The following is a 19,179-nucleotide window of genomic DNA, read 5'->3' on the forward strand; positions in this document are numbered from 1 at the left end:
TATGAATGATTGCCTAGTCTATCTATAGAAATAAATTATGTCTTTTAACCTGATGTTGCTGTGAATTTGGAACAATAACAGTATACAATAATATTGTCTTTAAACGATTTGATACGGCAAACAAGAAAACCAATCAACTTTTATTTATAGCTGCAATTTTTAAATGGTCTGAGTTTGTTCCACAGAAATATGAGACAAATTTCAAGTATATATACTTACCTATATCCAAATACAGCTTTACGCATCCTACGGTTTACCAGCATCCACCAGGGCCGCTTAAATTAGGTATTGCATCTGCAATACATAAATATACATAATATAGATCTGCACCATTGTCGACAATAATAATAATAACTCCAAACTGTTAATATTAAGCTTTAAACGACGAAGATCTAGAATTGCTTTTAGTCAAACACATTTTAAAACATTATAAATTAGTAATATTTTATTGTCATACATAACGTCTACGATTAAAATACTATCATAGCCTAATAAGATAAATGTTTGTATTATCGATACATCACGTCAAAGTCATATAAATATATAATGTGGTAGTGGTTAATGGTTATAACTTTTAATTTTTTATCAACTGTTTCATATTGCTATTTTCATATTGTGGTATTTTAACTATATATCGTTAACATTACCTAGTTATGGGCAGGTTCGGGATTCCTATGTAACACACTATATCTACCTATACCAAACAGTCGACTAATAATGATAAATTATATATTCACTGGTTAAAAGGTTTGTCGGGAAGAATTGCGAGCGGTCAGTGTGCGAAAACAACCCGTGCAAATTTGGTGCCACTTGTGTGATTTACCCCGGAAGTGGATTCATTTGTTTGTGCCCGCTTGGAAAACATGGAATGTATTGTGAGCATGGTAAGTAGCTAGTAGCGAATATGATTTTTCATTGGTTGTTAAATATACATTTAATATTTATACATTTGTGTACATCTCTATAGTTAAATAATATCATAAATAAATTTATAAAAAAGTTGTCAGTTTTTGATCACCGACTGCCGAGCATAATATCTAATAATAATTCAAAGACTATGATGCCTGTACATAGATCTCGAGATTGGAGAGCCGTTTTTCCCGGGCAGCGTCAGTGGGCTTTCGTCGTTCGCCGCATACTCAATACCGGCTGAGATCCATCAAAGTTTCGAGCTATCGATGCATTTCGTGCCAAATTTTATGGACCAAATCGCTCTGATGATGTACATTGGTCACGATGCGTCCACAGATCACGTAGCTCTGAGTTTTATCAAAGGATACATTGTACTCACGTGGAATCTCGGGGCCGGCGCCAGAAGAATTTTTACACCAAAACCGATAAACTTTCAACCGAAAAGGGCGCATATCGTGAAATTGGGCCGAGATGGAAAAACCGCGTGGCTCATGGTGGACAACTTCCAGAACGTCACCGGTCAATCGATTGGCCGCCTCTCTCAACTTAATACCAAACCCGTCTTATATCTAGGTAATCTCAGCACTGCATATTATTATTACATATTTTAACCAAATGTTTATTTTTCCATTTTCTATACATGATCAAGTGTTATAATTTATAACTTATAAATATTTTGACTCTTTTCGAGTTATTTTTAAGCATGAGATAATGAGCTTTGTTTTACTTTTTTACAATTATTGACGGTTAATAATATTTTGCTCAGTCAAATAGCTTGAAAATGTAATACAATATTTCATATATGTTAGTCTTATACCTCTATAAAAATATCAAAAATACACAGGCACAATTTTATTTATATGCATTTGAAGTTTGAAGTTTGAAAAAATTCATTAAAAATCACGAACATTTGCCAATTATTATTTATTTTTTAGCTAAAAATGTATACAACGTTAAATTTTGTTATTTATGACTTGAAAGTTATCAACTATCTTAATTAAGACTTAAGAGTAATGATACTTATAAAACTTATTATAAGCTACAAATTTTACATGTTTAGGAAACGTATGGATAATTTATAGTGATATATTTCAGAATTTGATTTGCCTTGTACACATTATTATTATGACATTATTTATTATTACACATTTACACAAGAAACCGAGGAAGCAACATAACGTATAAAAACACACAATTAAAATAACAAGATGAAAAAAATACATTTTTTAATAAAAAGTTACTGATTCCCAGTAATTACAACAGATCTAGTATCTAAATATCTAATAGTAACTATAAGGGCCGTGTCCTAGTGGCATCTATAATATATGCACCAGTTCTAAGACTGCAACCCGATTTACATAATGTTATTATATATTATTTCCACCATTAATAATAATTTTAGAATAAGATGCGAATGCATGTTTTTTCAAGCTGTTTATTTTATTTGTGCACAAATACAGAATTATTTTACAGGCAAAACTTGTTTCTACCATGATAGCACTTGGCATTTATAGAGAGAACGTTTTATTTACTTCTTAACCTATTTCTATTAATTTTCATAATTCCACTATAAACAAAATGATTGTTGATATATTTTTAAATATCTTATCTCACTATTGATTCATATGGACCATATGTTGTGTCAAAAACATGTTAATTGTTTATTTTATCTATTTACCATCCTAGGCGGCCACGAGTCTCCAGGAATGGCCGACTTACCACACGACCTGCCTCTGCACACTGGATTCGTTGGATGCATGAGCGAGGTGAAGCTGAAGGCCGGCCACGTGACTGTCCCATTGAGTCTGTCTCGTGCATATTCCACAGTAAACACCGGCAGGTCTGTGTCCCAGTGTTCAACTAACGAGTGTTATCGAAACAATATATGCCAACACAATGGTGCGTGCATTCAGCATGGTTCTTCGTTGGCGTGAGTGTTTAAAAATCTACTTACATTTTATAGTAGTATTATTATTAATGTGACATCGACCTATCTATAAAAGATTAAATCTTTACTACATTAAACAGTTTTTCAGTATGATGTTTCATTAAACAGGAACAAGTTTGTGAAAAACATTAAAAAGCCAACGTTCGACGTTCAGTGATAAATTTAAAAAATGTATTTATTTTTTAATAGTACCTAACTCATTTAATATTCCAATAAATTATATTTAATATTTCTAATAACTTTTTCAATTACCACCTGGTGCCTAGGTCACATAATATAGAGATTGTTCAACTTTAATTTTTTTTAGCTTTTATGGTTCTTATCAGAATTCGGTATCGACCATTTTTTAAGGCATTCAATATTGAATGTAGAAAATTGTATAAGTACATGCGTGTCAACATTTCGTGCGCGTAGCATGTAATCATTATTATTTTATACATATTTTTCAAAAGTGTGTGCCACAGTAACAGTAAAAGAAATAGTGGAGGGCTCCAGAATGTGCACGCATATGTCAATACTCAATAATCAACAACATAAATATTAATGATTCTTTTTTTTAAGTATCAATATTTTGCCAATTTATTACCTACATAACCTATTTATTCGATGAGATTTCTAAAACATATTTGAATTTTTCATGAAGCTTAATTATAAAAAAAATGGTCTTACATTTTTTAATAAATTATGATAGTATAAATGCTGTAAGATATTAACATTATAAAATTATTAATAAGTATTCAAAATTAAAAATAAATTATGAAGGTACTCTTCATCTACTGACATCTTCATTTACTCTTAGAGTTCAATACCTAAAAAGTGGGAAAGTCATTTGTAAGTTAACTTCATATACTTCATCAGTCATGACGAATTCATATATTTTTTCAGAAGTTTTATTCGATTAGTAGGATAGTTGTGACAAAAATCGGTACCTATAAGTACATTTGGCATATGATAGGCCTAGTATAAGTCGGAATGCCGTTTTATTTTTTTTATACTAATATTAATAAGAACACAGTGGATCAGTAATAGTAGGCAGTTGGTAATAAATAAAAAATCTTGGTTCTGGAAAATAGTGAGTACGGTTTTTATTTATGGTAATATTTAATTGGTGCCTAGAAAGCTAACCTGACTTAAAACTCGATCAGAAAGAAAAAATGTGACAAAGAAAACGATATATATACTCAAATAATTATGGAACGACGAGGTTTTCGGCACCCCGTTACTAATAATAAGAAGAACTACATAATTCGTGTCGGGGTGGTCATAATCCCGGAACTTAATGGTTATATAGAAACACACAGCGCGACTCTGATCCCGATAAGGTGGTTACCGCGGCGGCTGAAATAATAATAATTAATATAAATATACATAAGGGTACCGGCTACAGTGTGAAACAAGATATATCAAAAACATAACCAAAAAACTAGCTTGTTGCGTGCCACCCCAAAGAGCGCACGGCCGAAAATAGGCACTTACTAGCGATTGACCGCCTTGATGTTCGTCTGAAAAGATATCTGCCGATATTAGGCCGATTTTGCTGACGTGGTTTTTATATTATGAATTATGATAATGATTTATAATTGGCCGATACTCTTAGAACGTACACACAGGTATGATGTCACGGGTACAAGGAGGAAAGATTCAAAGATGTGTGTGACTGTCTCACAGGTGGTGTGGTCATCGATCGACGGAGATTATTTGCCTTATCGCAAGTCACGCTCGTAATGTAAATACTTATACCACATGTCCACATATAACTACTATATTACATATATATATGGATTATGGGTGTATGTTGTTTATTTGAATTCGACGTCACACCATTTCCGTCTTCATGTCTTCTGTTAATGAACAATTCTGTAAATTGACTGTATTTTTTTTTTATTAATAGTATTCTAAGATTGTAATACCAGCTAGCACCACGGAGCTATAGATAAGATTTACAGATAATGATGATGATACTCGATGAGTATAGTTCCTCTAAAACTCACAAAAAATAATGTAGGTAAACTGTAAATATTTATTGTTTTGTAATTAGTGGATAATACATAAACACATTTTAATGTATGATTAATTAATAATGATAACAATGAGAACATATAATGCGCCCGAAAGGATAAGGTGACATGCACGTTATTATTACGGGTGGTTAACTAAATTAATAAGCTCCGCGACGCGCTTGATAGATGGAAAAAGTAAAACAATTTGTATGGTGGAGAGGGGGGGGGGGGGTAAAACATTAACTTCCGGACGCCAAATTTCTGAATACGTCTCTGCATTTAAGTATAAAAAATAATCAGATTTTGAAATATGTAAGTGGTGAAAACATCAGTACATAATATTAATATTTAATAACAATAACAATAAGATCTAAAAATATTTTAAAAGTTGATACCTACGTTAAGTTTTGAAAGTGCATTAGTGCGCATTTACTACTGCCCTTCCTAAGTCCTGACAGTGTAACACTGATGTGGGTGGCAAAAGAATTAATGATTCACGACCTAAACTATATTCCAATGGAATTTTGTTTTATAGATGATAGTTTTTAAATTTACATTCCTATTTTTAAAATATTTAATTTCCGCACACTAGTGTGTTTGACAAGTGTCGTTTATGGTGCATTTAAACCATATATTTTTGAGAAGGTAGAAAATGAAAAGGAACTATGGATCGGGAAAATCAGGGTGAAACAAGAAAAAGGGATTTGGCAAAGTAGGTACATATAAAGTACACATAAAGTGTTATCGTAACCATCTAACCCATCCCAAAATTCTCGGCCCATATGTGTAGAATCGTTACGAACAACTAGGCGATAGTGGACTACACAAAAAACTCTAAATTCTACGAGTTTAACACCGCTCATTTATTTGAACGCATATTACATACATAAAATACAGAAACACCTATCATTTTTTTGACGAGTATTTAATTTTTGAATAGAAAAATAAACTTCAAAGTTAAATGGCTAAACTATAGGCAAATGATGATAGTTAACATCATCACGGAAGTAACATTCTAGTACCACATCACTATCGCCACTCTAGATAGTTGACATTATTATTATCGTGGTAGTACCAAGACAGCAGTAATTGATTATTGCGGCTAATTATAGAGACTTATAATATTTGGCTATGTTCTTGCAGGTGCGTGTGCGACGATGGGTGGTACGGTCCGGTGTGCTCTCACCGTTACAATGCCTGTGACGCGAACCGACACAACTGCTCGGAAGGGTCTACGTGCGTGCCGGTGGGTACGGGATACGAGTGCGACTGTCCGGCAGGCCGGACCGGTAAACACTGTGGTCGGGAAGAACGGCTGTCCGACGTCCGGTTTCTGGGCAAGCGGTCTTTTCTGTCCGTGTCCGCGGCTGCGGAGCTCAACATGCAGCAGTTCAGCGTCGAACTCGAGATCAAACCTTCCGGGGAACACGGCATAGTGTTTTTCGTCAGACATGACGCAGCACGTAAGAAGTTCATGTGCTTGTCACTGTACGGTGGTGTGCTGGAATTGAGGATCTCTGTCCGAGGTAATGATCCAAAACAATATTGTTACAAGTAAAATATACAATGTCAATTTTGACAATTTGTCGCACTGTGAGTGGATGGTTGGGGTGGTAATATGGGTACACCCCACAATGATTTTGTAGTTAAAAATTTATAAAATGTTCAATTTTTATAGTTAAGGATTGAACATTTAAAACAAGGTTCCATAACTAAAAAATCTAAAAAATATGTAAATACAGTGTTTTTTTTACAGACATTTTAAGTTCAAATTTGGACAAAATTTCACATCAACGTAAAGAATAACGTTTGTCATTTATAATTCGGTTCCAAAACAGCCCAATTTTAAATAAGTTTATGTAATATTTTTTCAGATCACTGTTAATGTAAGAATAATATTATTTATAATATTAATTTAACTTGCCTGCTACCGTGTTAATAATAAGTAATAACAATTAAAAATATCCTAACATACTGTTTCCCCTCAGAATCGTTTTTTGTATACAATGATATGATATCATTAAATTCAAATTTAATACCATCCACTACAGCTACTTTCTAGGCACCTAATGTACAGCAGAGCGACATCCAATTACCAGCTTTTTATCTTGGAATTTGGAATTCCTGTATACTATAAACATGTTGTATTATCATAAATAATGACAACAATAATAAACCATAAAGAACAATAGGTACTATAATATTGCATACACACGTTCTAGAAATGAAAACAGTATAAACAGTATTTCAGATACCTTGGTTCAATAATACTAAATAATATAATAATAAACAAGAAATCTATAGTAATAATATTGTTTGCATGCTTATAGGAATAATACATCCAAATGTCAAATATGTTTAAAAAAAAACATTTAATTAAAGTATAAAAATCTTAACTTTACTTTTTAGTAACTTTTAGGACAACAGACACTGTTCATATACATATTAATATGTCATATGTATAGTTTTGTAGTGTATAGGTATTAGGTATTATAAACTAACGGGCTACAACTAACACTTATTTAAAAAAAAACCAGGGATGGAAAACAATTTTATTGAACATTTTTAAAAGGTTGTTTTTTATAATTTTGTTTTTGTTAAAAAGTTCTTATTATAATAAATGCTCAATATATAGTACTTCAAAGTTGAAATTGATTATTCATAGTATTTAAATTTAAATTATAATACCAAATTATTAATTTATATGAAAATTAAAAATTAAAAATTCCTTAAATTTTAAAAGAGCATTGTTAATTTGAAGCACAGAGTTAGTTCAAGATTAAAAAACAAAAATAATCCTTTAACTCAAAAGTTTAATATGCAATTATTGCATTTTTCAATTTTTCGATAACAGAATTATTATTATTTTTGTTTATCGTAGAATAATTTATTTTCGTTTTTGTTTTTAATTTAATTTAAATATTTTTTCGGTTGTTGGTATCTTTTTGTTATCTTTTTCAGTTGTTTTTCTTTTTCGAGTTATTTTTGTTAAAAAATGTTTTTAAAAACGTTTTCCATCCCCGAAAAAAAAATATAAACTGAATTAGTATTAGTATTATAAGGTCCCGTTAAGTTTTTCGCTATCTTAGCTAGCAAACACATTTCATGGCACCACCACCACGATTGTTAAAAATTTTCATTTTTGAGTGACGCGTGTATCCCACCAATATAATTGCTTAAAAGTAAATATTTATAACGCAAAAGTGCCAAATATTGAACAAAAGTATACTTATAGGTTAAAAGACCACAACAGGCGTATATCGATTTCATCGAAATGACCTTTTTAGATTTGTACCGATAAGTTTCTTATCGATTGCACCTGCTATCTCTCCACCAAACTTTTTTGTAAATTGATTCCGCCGGCCCATGTAGTTAAAATTAAATTGATTTATTAGATTGATGATGACAAGCTAAACAATTCCGTGATAATAAAATGTATGAAACATCAACATTTAATCTGAAATTTGGGCATCGTTTAATACTATCAGAACAAACAGCTAACTGTAGCGAATCGTTTCATTTAAAACATAACTCACAATTCAATAAAGCGCATCCTAATATACTTTTGTTTTCACATATTAAATTTAAAAATACTAACTTATTCATACAAAAGGGCTGAACATGTATAAAACCAGAAAAATCAAAAATTGATATATATATATATTATATAACATACATTTTTGACGATTAGGTATATCTTCAAATAAAACAATAATTGATAATTTCACTTAGAAGTATATTAAACTGGCAGTAAATCATTTTTTCAAAAAAATTATAATTATATTTATTTTGTAAAAAAAATGTTTCAGTTACCTACAGTGTTTATTATTTAATATTTTATTGTTTTATTCTTCCACACTTTATAGTTTATAGTATATATCAATAGCCGACGGAATAATAAAAACAAATGTCTGGAGCAATTAATATTAAAACGTTGAAGTCTATAAAACCCCTATGTAACAACCACATATCTTTGCCTTGAATTTTTAAGTATTTAGGTATTGAATAATCAAGTCATATATTATCCATTATTTAAGTTGGACTGCAGGAGGTATCACTGTATCATTGTATTCAAAAATACGTTTTGTGACATTATTATACCTACTCTGTCCTTTAATGTTACCTTATTCAATTAATATTTTTACTGGGAAAATAATAAAATAGTCCCATTTACTAGAATAATTTTAGTGTTAAAAAATGTGTTTGAAAAAAACTATTTATTTGTAAATGTGTAAGTTATTAATTCATTATTACTACTGTAAGACGTATAATTGGATAGTTAGGTAAATTGCTTTTACAAAAGGATTGTCGATAAAGACGTATATTTTTTTTACGCAGAAGGGCAAGAATTCTGGAATTGGTTCAGAGGTCATAATAAAGTGTACTAATTGGTTTCCTATATAAAAATGATTTACCTTATTGATTCTTTTCCATGAAAATAGGTATAATATTATAACAATTTAATGACTGTGATTCTGTGTTAGTTACATGTTTTCGTGAAACGTTTGGATGGAAAACTCAATTCAAAATATTTCATTCCGCCCATCCAAATATTATTATATTAATTTAAAAAAATAGATCTAGCTTATCTACAACCAAAAAATACATGCCGAAATTCACTTTAATCAATTTAAATCTTTTTGTTGTAATTTTAAATTAATATAGACTAGACATTTTCACTAAATGTATATGATAATTTTCTAAATATTAAATAATTTTAATTATATTTTATATTTTATATTTAAACATATTTAAGCAATTGCTTATTTATACCACGGACCTATTCACACCGTTCTACACTTACCACGGTGATTTGGTATTGACTCACAACTGAATAACAATAATATATAATACAAATAATAGATACTATTATAATATTTAAAAATATGACAAATCTTATGTTATTTTCAAAATTAATTCAACCTACGGCTGTCTTAGGTTAATAAAAAATGAAATATTTATTTATTGATTCAATTTGAAACAATACATTTTACAACCTATATGAATATTATATTATATTATACTACATTATCCCTAGTAATTATATAGGCTGACACTGCACCGTATTCACTCTAAATCGTTTTTCTGAGCCCGTAGGAATGCGATTATTTATCATTGAAATGTCATCATTCAATTTGACACATTTTTTACAGTGATTTACCTACTCAATGACGAGATAAACTTGCTACTTACTAAACAGCAGAGCCGATATACTTGACCACTTTTTTTATTCTTGAGGTATGAAAATCTAACACAATATTTAACACATTAAACATCTATTACAGTTGTATATTTATCAATGACGAGGTGAAATCAAAATCTACTGTTCAGCTGAGCGGATACTTGATCACTCTTAGACTCTGAGATTAGCGATGAATGTACCTATTGATTTTACAATGAAGTGTTTTTAAAATTATTTTTTGTATCCGTGTCAAGATAAATAGTCGAAATAGTGCTTCTTGATTCCATTTAGGTAACTTTACCTGAGGGAAAGTGAATCTAGCTGGTGCATTCGCAATGTCAAGATTTAAAATTCCCAATAGTTTTTAAAAACGCCGGGAAACACCAAAAAAATAAATTAAGAAAAAACGGAAATTTTTACTCAAAATCGGTTTTCAACAAAACCGATTTTAGTTTTTGGTGTAACTCTTAAAAAAATTACAGAAGATACATTAAATGTTCATTGAATATTTATATTAGCATTTTCTATACACAAAAAATATTTTGATTTGTTTTGAGCTGTTTACGGGCATTTTCAGTTTCAGAATTGTTTACATTTTTATTCTATTAATGTCAATAAAATTTTATTCGTTGGGTCAAATATCTTGAAATTTTAATACAAGGCTCCTAATAGGTACCTAATATATTGTTACAATTTGCAGTTGAAAAATATTAAACTACAAAGTCACAATTGTTTGTACAATATTTGTTTTAACAAAATGAAAATTTACAAATTATTTTGTATTTAAATATTTATACATTTATCAACTTTTATAGCTAAGAATCAACAATTTAAAACAATTTTGTACAAAAATATTTAATTCTGTTACCAAAAAATTTGAAAAATATAATAACAGTTAACACGGTATTTTTATAGTTATTTTAAGTTCAAATTTGGACGAAATTACCTATTTAACCCAAGCATTTTAGTTATTTTATTGCAATTTTAAAATATTATTCGTCGGTACTTTTATTTTTGGAGTAGGTACATTGTTATATTGTACACACACAATGACTTTTCAAATGTAATTTTTTTTGGCGAAAATTAATTTTATTTACTGTAGTACTAATGCCCATTAGTAAAATTAATTAATTGATTTAATCACAATAATATCATCAAATATCCCAAGTAATATTATAAACTGACCGTCTTCGCTTAGAATCGTTTTTCGTGTACAATGATTTTATATTATTGAATTCAAATGTAATATTATCTATTACAGTTACCCACTTGTAACCTACCATACAGCAGAGCGACATCCACTTACCAGCTTTTTTTAAAAAATTTTAATACCTAGGTTTGAAAATCAAATACAATAATTGTACAAGGTTCATTTACCGGAATTAAAAAAAAATCGGCTTATATCTATATAAGTATTATTTATACTATTTAAAAAACATTAATTACAATTTAATAAAATATATATTAGTTAAACAAATTTTAAATTATTTTAAGCTATATGTATAGGCATTTAAAATCACGTTAATGTCATGGAATATTAATTCAACAAGTAGATAGGTATAGTTACCTAATTTTCAAAATGCATAGCTAGTAAAAAACATTTGAATACATTTTCTAACTCATAAATCATGGTAATTGTATTATTACCAAATAGTTTTTGTTATTTTTTTACACTCGTTTATTTTTATTTATTAGATTCTGAACGGAGCAATAAATGTACCTATCGGTTTACCTTTTACAATTTTGTATGTTGTTTTCTTGGCGTCACTTTATGAATAGCTAAAGCAGTTGGTGGTTTCTTGTAACTAATTAGATTTAGTATTTCTTTTGTGGAGTCAAAATAAAATAGTTCTCAGTATCTATATTATAGTAATATACACTTAAAAATAATTGAGAAAAACGAAAATGATTATTACGCAAAACCAATATTTCCTTAAACCAACGAAAAAGTGATAATTATAGAGGCAACTATAGACTATAAATGAAAAAGTAACTTAGGTTAAAATGATATATTTAATTTTAAATTAATACAATTTTTGTTGTTTGTTAAAGCTGAAACTTTTACATTAGTTGTGTAATCATAAGTAAACAATTTAAGTATATAAAAGAAAAGAAAAATTATTAATCGCTGTAACTACATATTTTGAATTAGTTGACAAATGATATAAAAAAAACATCGGTGCTTACAAAAAAACATACCAAAAATATTCACTATACCGATGTTTTGCATACAACCAATGATATTAACTTTGTCGTTTTAATTGTTCTAAACATGATGTTCTTAATCTGAAAACAAAATATTAGAGCTAATTAATAATTAAGTAATGCTAGAGCCCTACTGCCCTGGAGGTATTACAAAATAAAATCGATTAATTTATATATTATTATGATTATTGAATTATATCATTATTTTAATAATATTAATGATTTTAAGCAGTTAACATTTAATTGGTCAATAATTTTTACAGTAATTATTATTTTATCAATAGTCCCGTCATTTAATATTTTATCATTAAAATGTTCAGTATTCGTTGTGTACTATACAAATTGCAATAATGGGAGGAGTAGGTACACGTTATATAATTTAATAATCCGCAGAAAGTGTAGAATCATTATTCATTAACTTCTACAATTTACGATGAGTCTATGAATAAACTAAATAACATATTCTTGTTTTTCCTTTATAATAGGTTATGGGTATATTAAGTACTAACGGCTTATACGATAGCAGTGCCGCACGGGGGGGGGGCTTAAGGGCTGAAAATTCCTCCCCACAAGAAAAAAATCCAGGCTACACCACTGCTTGTTGGAATAGTACAAATCCCGTATTCAGGAGCTAACTTAAGTTTTGAAAATTTGTTAAAAATAAGATAAAAAAGAATTTTACAACTATACAATAATTAGTAATTGCTAAGTGTTCTCCTTGAGTAGTAGAAAAAATTAAAAATTTGAAAAAATCGCCTTTGAGAAGTTACTTATATAAATTATATCTAATAATTCCAAAAAATCAGCATTTGAATAAATTCATTATTAAAGGAAAAATGGGAAGATGTGCATGCAGGGCCGTAACTACAGGGGGGGTAAGGGGTTCAAACCCCCCCTTTAGAAAAATAGAAAATTTAAAAATTTCTAGTTAATTCTAAAATTTAAAAAAAAATTTTCAAATCTTTTTTTTTTAACTGAATAAATAATAAATACTTTATATATCTATATTATGATCGATAATCGATTTATGTATGTATTTATAGTATAGTGCTCAAGGTGACAAGGTGTATGATAGCGTAAACGTATCTTCTCGTCGAATTACGGAGCCTTTCGTACACGTAGAACGGTCATAACTCATAGATAGAGGGCACTTTTCGTGTGTGACTTGTGAGTTGTGACTGCACAATATTAATATTATATATTATATATATAATATATATACAATAATATAATTAATAATTATGTATAAACAATAAATTCTAATTAACCTGATTATTTTGATTTCATTTTATTGAATTGTTTGTCAAACAGGATCGTCTTAATGGTTTTAATGGTTTAGTGTTACTGAGTTATTATAGAAATGTTGTTATCACACCAGATGAAGTATTAAATGAAATGGCAAAGAAGCCGAGAAAAATTGACTTAGTGTTATAATGAAAATATAATGTTTTACTCTCACTATTTTGATGTTTTACTCAATGCAATTTCCTATAGTAATATCCTCTATAAAATTTCTATCTATGGAACTGAACCCTCCCCATAGAAAATTCTTAGCTACGGCCCTGTGTGCATGCATTACCAATTTTTAACGAATTTAAGTAACAAAACAATTTGGTGGACCAGATGATAGTATATTATCATAAAAGTATTTTAAATGTCCACACATTTAATATTGTTTTTGTTAATTTACGTCGTACGACATCGATCATGTTGGTTGCTTATCAATAACAATCTATTATTAAACCCTATAACCAGGCCCCGACAAAATAAGACCCCCCTGTCCTACAACTGTAACACAATCATATACAATTTTTTTATATGAATTAATAGTAAATAATACAATTGCTTGTAGCCTTGTGTATAAATTTAATATAAAAACCGAAATAGCAAAAAAGAAAACCGAATTTATGTTAAGGGGTCCTGCAAAAAATTAAGTATATTTAAAAATTCCAAAAATCTGAATTTGAATTAATGTATTATTTAAAAAAAAAAGGTGTTGAGCATGCTTGGTGAATAACCCTGTATGTATAGTATAGAATATAATATAAAGTATTTTTACTTACGCCTGATCTAATTTCATTTTATGGATCTGAAGTAATTCCCGGTGCAGTTTAACATATGATGCTTCAAGTTTTCTTTTTTCTTTTTCAGTTTGATTTTCGATTTCTTTTCGTTTCAACCTACTTAATCGGGCCGCCTCATTATTCTTCTGACGCTTTGTGTAATAATTTGCATCACGATCGGTAGAACTCATGTTGATTGAAATAGCTGCAAATAAAATCAATTTGATTCGTTTGAAACTGTGTTTGCTTTATGAATAAAAATTTTATTTAACGTTTTTCGCCAATGTAACTAAGCTTATACTCACAGATACGTCTGTCCTCGTTGAAATTAAATTGCAATATGAGTATATTTCCCATCGTTCAAATAATTTAAGCAACGGTAGTATTTCCCTAATGTACCTATAAATTGAATAGATTTCCTGTTTTATTCTTCTGGCCCATTAATGGAAATATAATACACACACTGGCATGATTATTATTTTCTGTAAATTATAAGATATGTATAGACATTTAACAGTAGAAACTCGTTTAAAACCTATTAATGATTCTATGTCCGCAGTCGGTAAAGTGTATACCCAAATATTCCAAACATAGAACATGGGTACTCGTACTTTATAATCCGAGGCATACCTACCTGTATAATAATATGCCAATTGAATTATAAATTAATCAATATGAAATGTATATATATCGATACCCCCACCTATGTTATCGTTTGCTTCAAAGTACAATACAAAAGGTATTATGGTATAATAGTTATGGCCATGCTAATGTTGATGAGGGTTGTGGGTGTGGCGTGGTGTTGTTGGTGGTGGTTGTGCCAGGTGAGACAAGATCCGGATCCTTATGACGTCGAAATTGTTAGCGTTCTTCTGGGTGACAAATTAAAGATAGATTTATACTTTTTTGGTATCAATTTTGGATCATATAATTTGTTTAAGAATTATATATTATACATATGCAAACCAATTTAAATCGACTGACTGAACAAGTCGGGGTTCTTTAGAGTTTTTATCTACTAACTTCAATCTACATAATGCCTTAAACACCAATCAAAAATAATTAGTAATAAAAAAAATCAATTTGAATTTCTATTAATAGTTGTTTCAAGGCACATCTGAGAAATATTCTACATAACTCCAAAAAGTACTTTGTCTACCTTGTCTTTTACTTTTCAAAATCGTAAAAAATTAAGTTAAAATATTATTAATGAAGCTCAATTAATCAGTATCGTTAAAATTTTATTAAGAGTAAAGAAACTAGAATTAAAAGTATAAAGTATTTTTTTCTGGTGAAGAATCTGGTGGTGAAATTGCATTTCTAATACTAAAATGTATTCTTATCGGTCAAGTTACTCAACTGAATATAACAAAAGTGGCTTATTATACAGATTTATGTGGTGAATTAAGCGTTATATTGTGATCCGAATTATAATTAAACATTTAAATTGTATATGAATGTTTATTCTAAGTTATATAAAGTTATAGACTTATAACTTATAAGTTATAATTATATTGTTAAATAAGTATAATTTAACTAACTCAACTAATGGGTAAATAACAATAATGAATATAATGGAATATTTTGCGTATAAGTGGATATACAATATAATAAAGGTATATTAAAATAACATTTTAAATTTAATTGACTAAGTGTCAAATAGCTGTTAAATACATCCATATTCTATTTAATTGTCGAAAACCTTACTTAAAAAATTCATTGAGTAAAATCCATAGACTACAGAGTATTAAAAATATGTATCCATTCTTGGATTTTGAAATAAAAATTACTTTTATCAGTTGACTTATTCAAAAACAGGCTCATCCGGGTTGTGTCCCCAACACTAGGACTAGCCCTGAATTATTTTAAGTAAGTAATACAAATATACAATACAAACGAAAAAATATTTAAAATGTTAATAATACATATTTGGTATTTTATAATAAAAATACGATTCAAAAATATCACTGTTGTACAATTAATAATTAATTTAATTCTTACCACAATAGTATTGATACATACCTAATCTAGATATTTCACTTTCTGTAAATCATAAAATGATTTAGTAAAAATGATTTGATTTTGTAAAATGTATGTCTTATATATTTTTACCATCACAAAAGTAATTTTTATTGATCGTATTTCATAATGGAAAACAGTTATTTGTAGTATTTGGTTTTTAACATTTTTAATATTTTGTTGTTTGTATTGTATACTAATTGTATTACCTAAATACTTTTATCATATTTTGTAAAATTCTAATAAATTATATTTTTATTGAAAAAACCTATACCTGCGTGTGTATACAAATTTATCATAGACAGTAATAAGTGGTTAAGCCTTAGTTTTAGGTAGGTACTTACCGAATAAAATCTTGGACCCAACTAGAACAGGAATTTTAATTTTGGGACCCACCTCGGATGTAGCCTCAGTAATTAACAACTTTTTTTAGTTTGTCAATTCTTTAAATATTTTTACCGAGATTATTATTTATCTTTAATCAAGCCCTCCTAAATTTTGTAAGAATTTGAACGATGGTTTTCACCCTCGGGCTTGAAAATCAATTTAATCACTGCAGTTTTAGTAATTCTTTTCTCTGTATGTCTCCAGTTGGCGAAACGCGACGTCAAGACGACGTGCTAGTGGTCCGCAGCGGTCGAGTGTTGACGCTATCGGAATGGCATAGTGTGAGAGTGGGACGGTATCGCCGCAAGCTGTATCTGTGGGTCGACGGAATGGTCAACTACGCTGTCCTGCAGCCGTCGGAGGGCATTTCAAACTTTGACAATCTCATATACTTTGGTATGTATTGAGCCCGTGAGTAGTAGGTATACAGGGACGTTCTTAGGATTTGCGAGTCCCTATGAGAAAATTCTATAACATACATTTTTATTACAACTGTATTTTTTCAAACCACCCACTTCGTTTTGCTTTTTTTATCAATTGATTAAAAATCAACAAACTTCAGAAGGATTTCCCAACTTTCGGTTGAAGCAAAAAAATAGTATAGTGACTACACTGTAGTCATTGAATTGCACTGAATAAGTCATAGTGCAAAGCTTTGCAGTGGTGGCTATTTTCCATTGACTGTCTATCGAACTTAATACAATTTTTTTAATACTTACCCACCTGGTACTCATTAACTAATTCAGGGAGAAATATTTTTCAATCCATAAGGTTATTGAGATATAGGATATTCACCACTGATATAGGTTGTATAGTTACTATGGACGACACCTATCTCCAAGAAGCAAATGCTATAAATAGGGTATAGTACAATAAAAGCCATAATATATTCGAACATTTCTAAACAATTCCTCCTCTATTTTTCTATAGAACACAACATTTCAAATGCTATGAAATTAAATAAGGCTTAAAACTAATTTTTTTTTGTATTTTTTTTAAACTTGAAGATCTTAAAAAGTAAAAAAAACTCAGGTCCTAGGAACTAGGCCCTATCCGACTTAGTGTCTTTTTGCTCCATCAAAGACCACAACACATGGTCTTACCATGGACTAACTACAGTGTTACTCAGTTTGATCAGATGTCACCGAGTGTCGACACACATACGTTATATTATATAGGTACTTCAAAAGCTACCTGTAATAATTGCTTTTCGTTTCGGTTTAGGTGGTTTGCCAGATTTGTCCCGCATGCCACCCGGTTCCACGGCCGGACTTCCCGTTCCGTTTGCCGGATGCATACGCAGACTGTCTATCGACTACGAGACAATAACACTAAACTATTCATCGATTGCTGCTGGCAGGAACATTGCTGATTGTGACGGGACACCGTGCGGCGGTGACTTGTGCCATCACGGAGGAAGCTGTTGGTTGGACATGGACATGAAACCGCACTGCCATTGCCTTCAGGTGCGTTCTTGTTTTTTTCCCGTCATGAACTCATTTCTGATGTCATAAATATAATTGTATAAATATCGGTTTGATCACTAAGGAGTTCACTGGAGACTCTTGTAGCAAGCAAGCACCATGCACCGAATTCAAGTGCCAGAACAAAGGACACTGTGTCAGTGAAAGTGGCAACACATCGTTCGTGTGCAAATGCCCTCCAGGCTGGGACGGTCCGTTCTGTACAAAAGGTATATTCCAAAACGATATTGTAAAGAATTTTCTTACTCGAAACGATATTGCATATTACTGTACTACACTACTACGGTAGATACGTTTTCAACGAAGTGTCAATATTAGGGAGTACTACAAAATAAAATACATACATTTAAAGTTTGAGTTGGGTGGTCTAATGCTCAATAATAATAATTTTTTATTTGGTCTATAAATAGTTGAGATATATCAACATTTTTGATTTTAAGATTTGAAAAATTTCTTATATTAAGTAGTTTTTTTCTGGAATTACTTACTAGTTGTAATCATTTAATTATTTTTACAATTTTTTTAGGAACATTTGAAGTTCAAATTTTGATCAAAATAGATATTTAAGCTATTAGTAGTTGCTAGAGCATCTATTAAAGTTAGACTCAGTTTTTAAGTTCTTAGAGTATTTAACTAATTCAGTAAGTAATTTTAAGCTTTATCTTTTCACCGAAGTCAAGATTCTGTAGTCGCCATGAAAAAAAATAATGTAAACATAATAATCAAATACCAAAAATAAAAATAAAGTTACATAACATAAAGAATTAAGATTATTAAAATTAGAATTCTAAGATTTGATTATAATTATCAACACTATGCGGAGTATTGATATAATAAGTTATTGTATCTAAAACAAAATAATATGGGTAAATTTACTGCACAAAATTTGAATAAAATCTGTGTTCAAACAATTTATAACAAGTTTAATTACCTACCAATTTATAGGTTTCCATATTTCAATTTAGAAGTGATTAAGTAT

At 29.7% G+C, this 19,179-nt stretch overlaps 2 protein-coding genes across 3 annotated transcripts in view; one reads left to right on the forward strand and one right to left on the reverse strand.

Annotated features, from left to right (window-relative positions):
• The window catches only part of LOC111036133 (protein eyes shut), a 47,198-nt gene that overhangs the window by 27,083 nt on the left and 936 nt on the right, over nt 1-19,179 (forward strand). For both annotated transcript variants that reach the window (XM_022318037.1, XM_022318036.1), the window contains exons 13-19: nt 748-884; nt 1,075-1,485; nt 2,599-2,842; nt 6,004-6,386; nt 16,921-17,112; nt 17,941-18,182; nt 18,265-18,409. In XM_022318037.1, coding sequence (XP_022173729.1) covers nt 748-884; nt 1,075-1,485; nt 2,599-2,842; nt 6,004-6,386; nt 16,921-17,112; nt 17,941-18,182; nt 18,265-18,409 — 1,754 coding nt within the window. The remainder of the gene's footprint in view (nt 1-747; nt 885-1,074; nt 1,486-2,598; nt 2,843-6,003; nt 6,387-16,920; nt 17,113-17,940; nt 18,183-18,264; nt 18,410-19,179) is intronic.
• On the reverse strand, nt 12,101-15,781 carry LOC111036135. The gene is made up of 3 exons (XM_022318042.1): nt 14,616-15,781; nt 14,311-14,515; nt 12,101-12,328 (listed from the first exon to the last, which is right to left on the reverse strand). The coding sequence occupies exons 1-3, from the start codon at nt 14,665-14,667 to the stop codon at nt 12,286-12,288; spliced, it is 300 nt and encodes a 99-aa protein (XP_022173734.1). The 5' UTR covers nt 14,668-15,781; the 3' UTR covers nt 12,101-12,285.

The sequence above is a fragment of the Myzus persicae genome, unplaced genomic scaffold (assembly GCF_001856785.1).
Source record: "Myzus persicae strain clone G006 unplaced genomic scaffold, MPER_G0061.0, whole genome shotgun sequence".
NCBI lineage: Eukaryota > Metazoa > Arthropoda > Insecta > Hemiptera > Aphididae > Myzus > Myzus persicae.

Bases quoted from the DNA above. Each gene is read 5' to 3' on its own strand.
- LOC111036135 (XM_022318042.1), bottom strand. From the start codon at position 14,667: ATGGGAAATATACTCATATTGCAATTTAATTTCAACGAGGACAGACGT. The intron at 14,516-14,615 runs GTGAGTATAAGC...TTTTATTTGCAG, and splicing joins CAACGAGGACAGACGTATCT to CTATTTCAATCAACATGAGT. The intron at 12,329-14,310 runs GTAAGTAAAAAT...TTTTGTTTTCAG, and splicing joins AAAATGAAATTAGATCAGGC to ATTAAGAACATCATGTTTAG.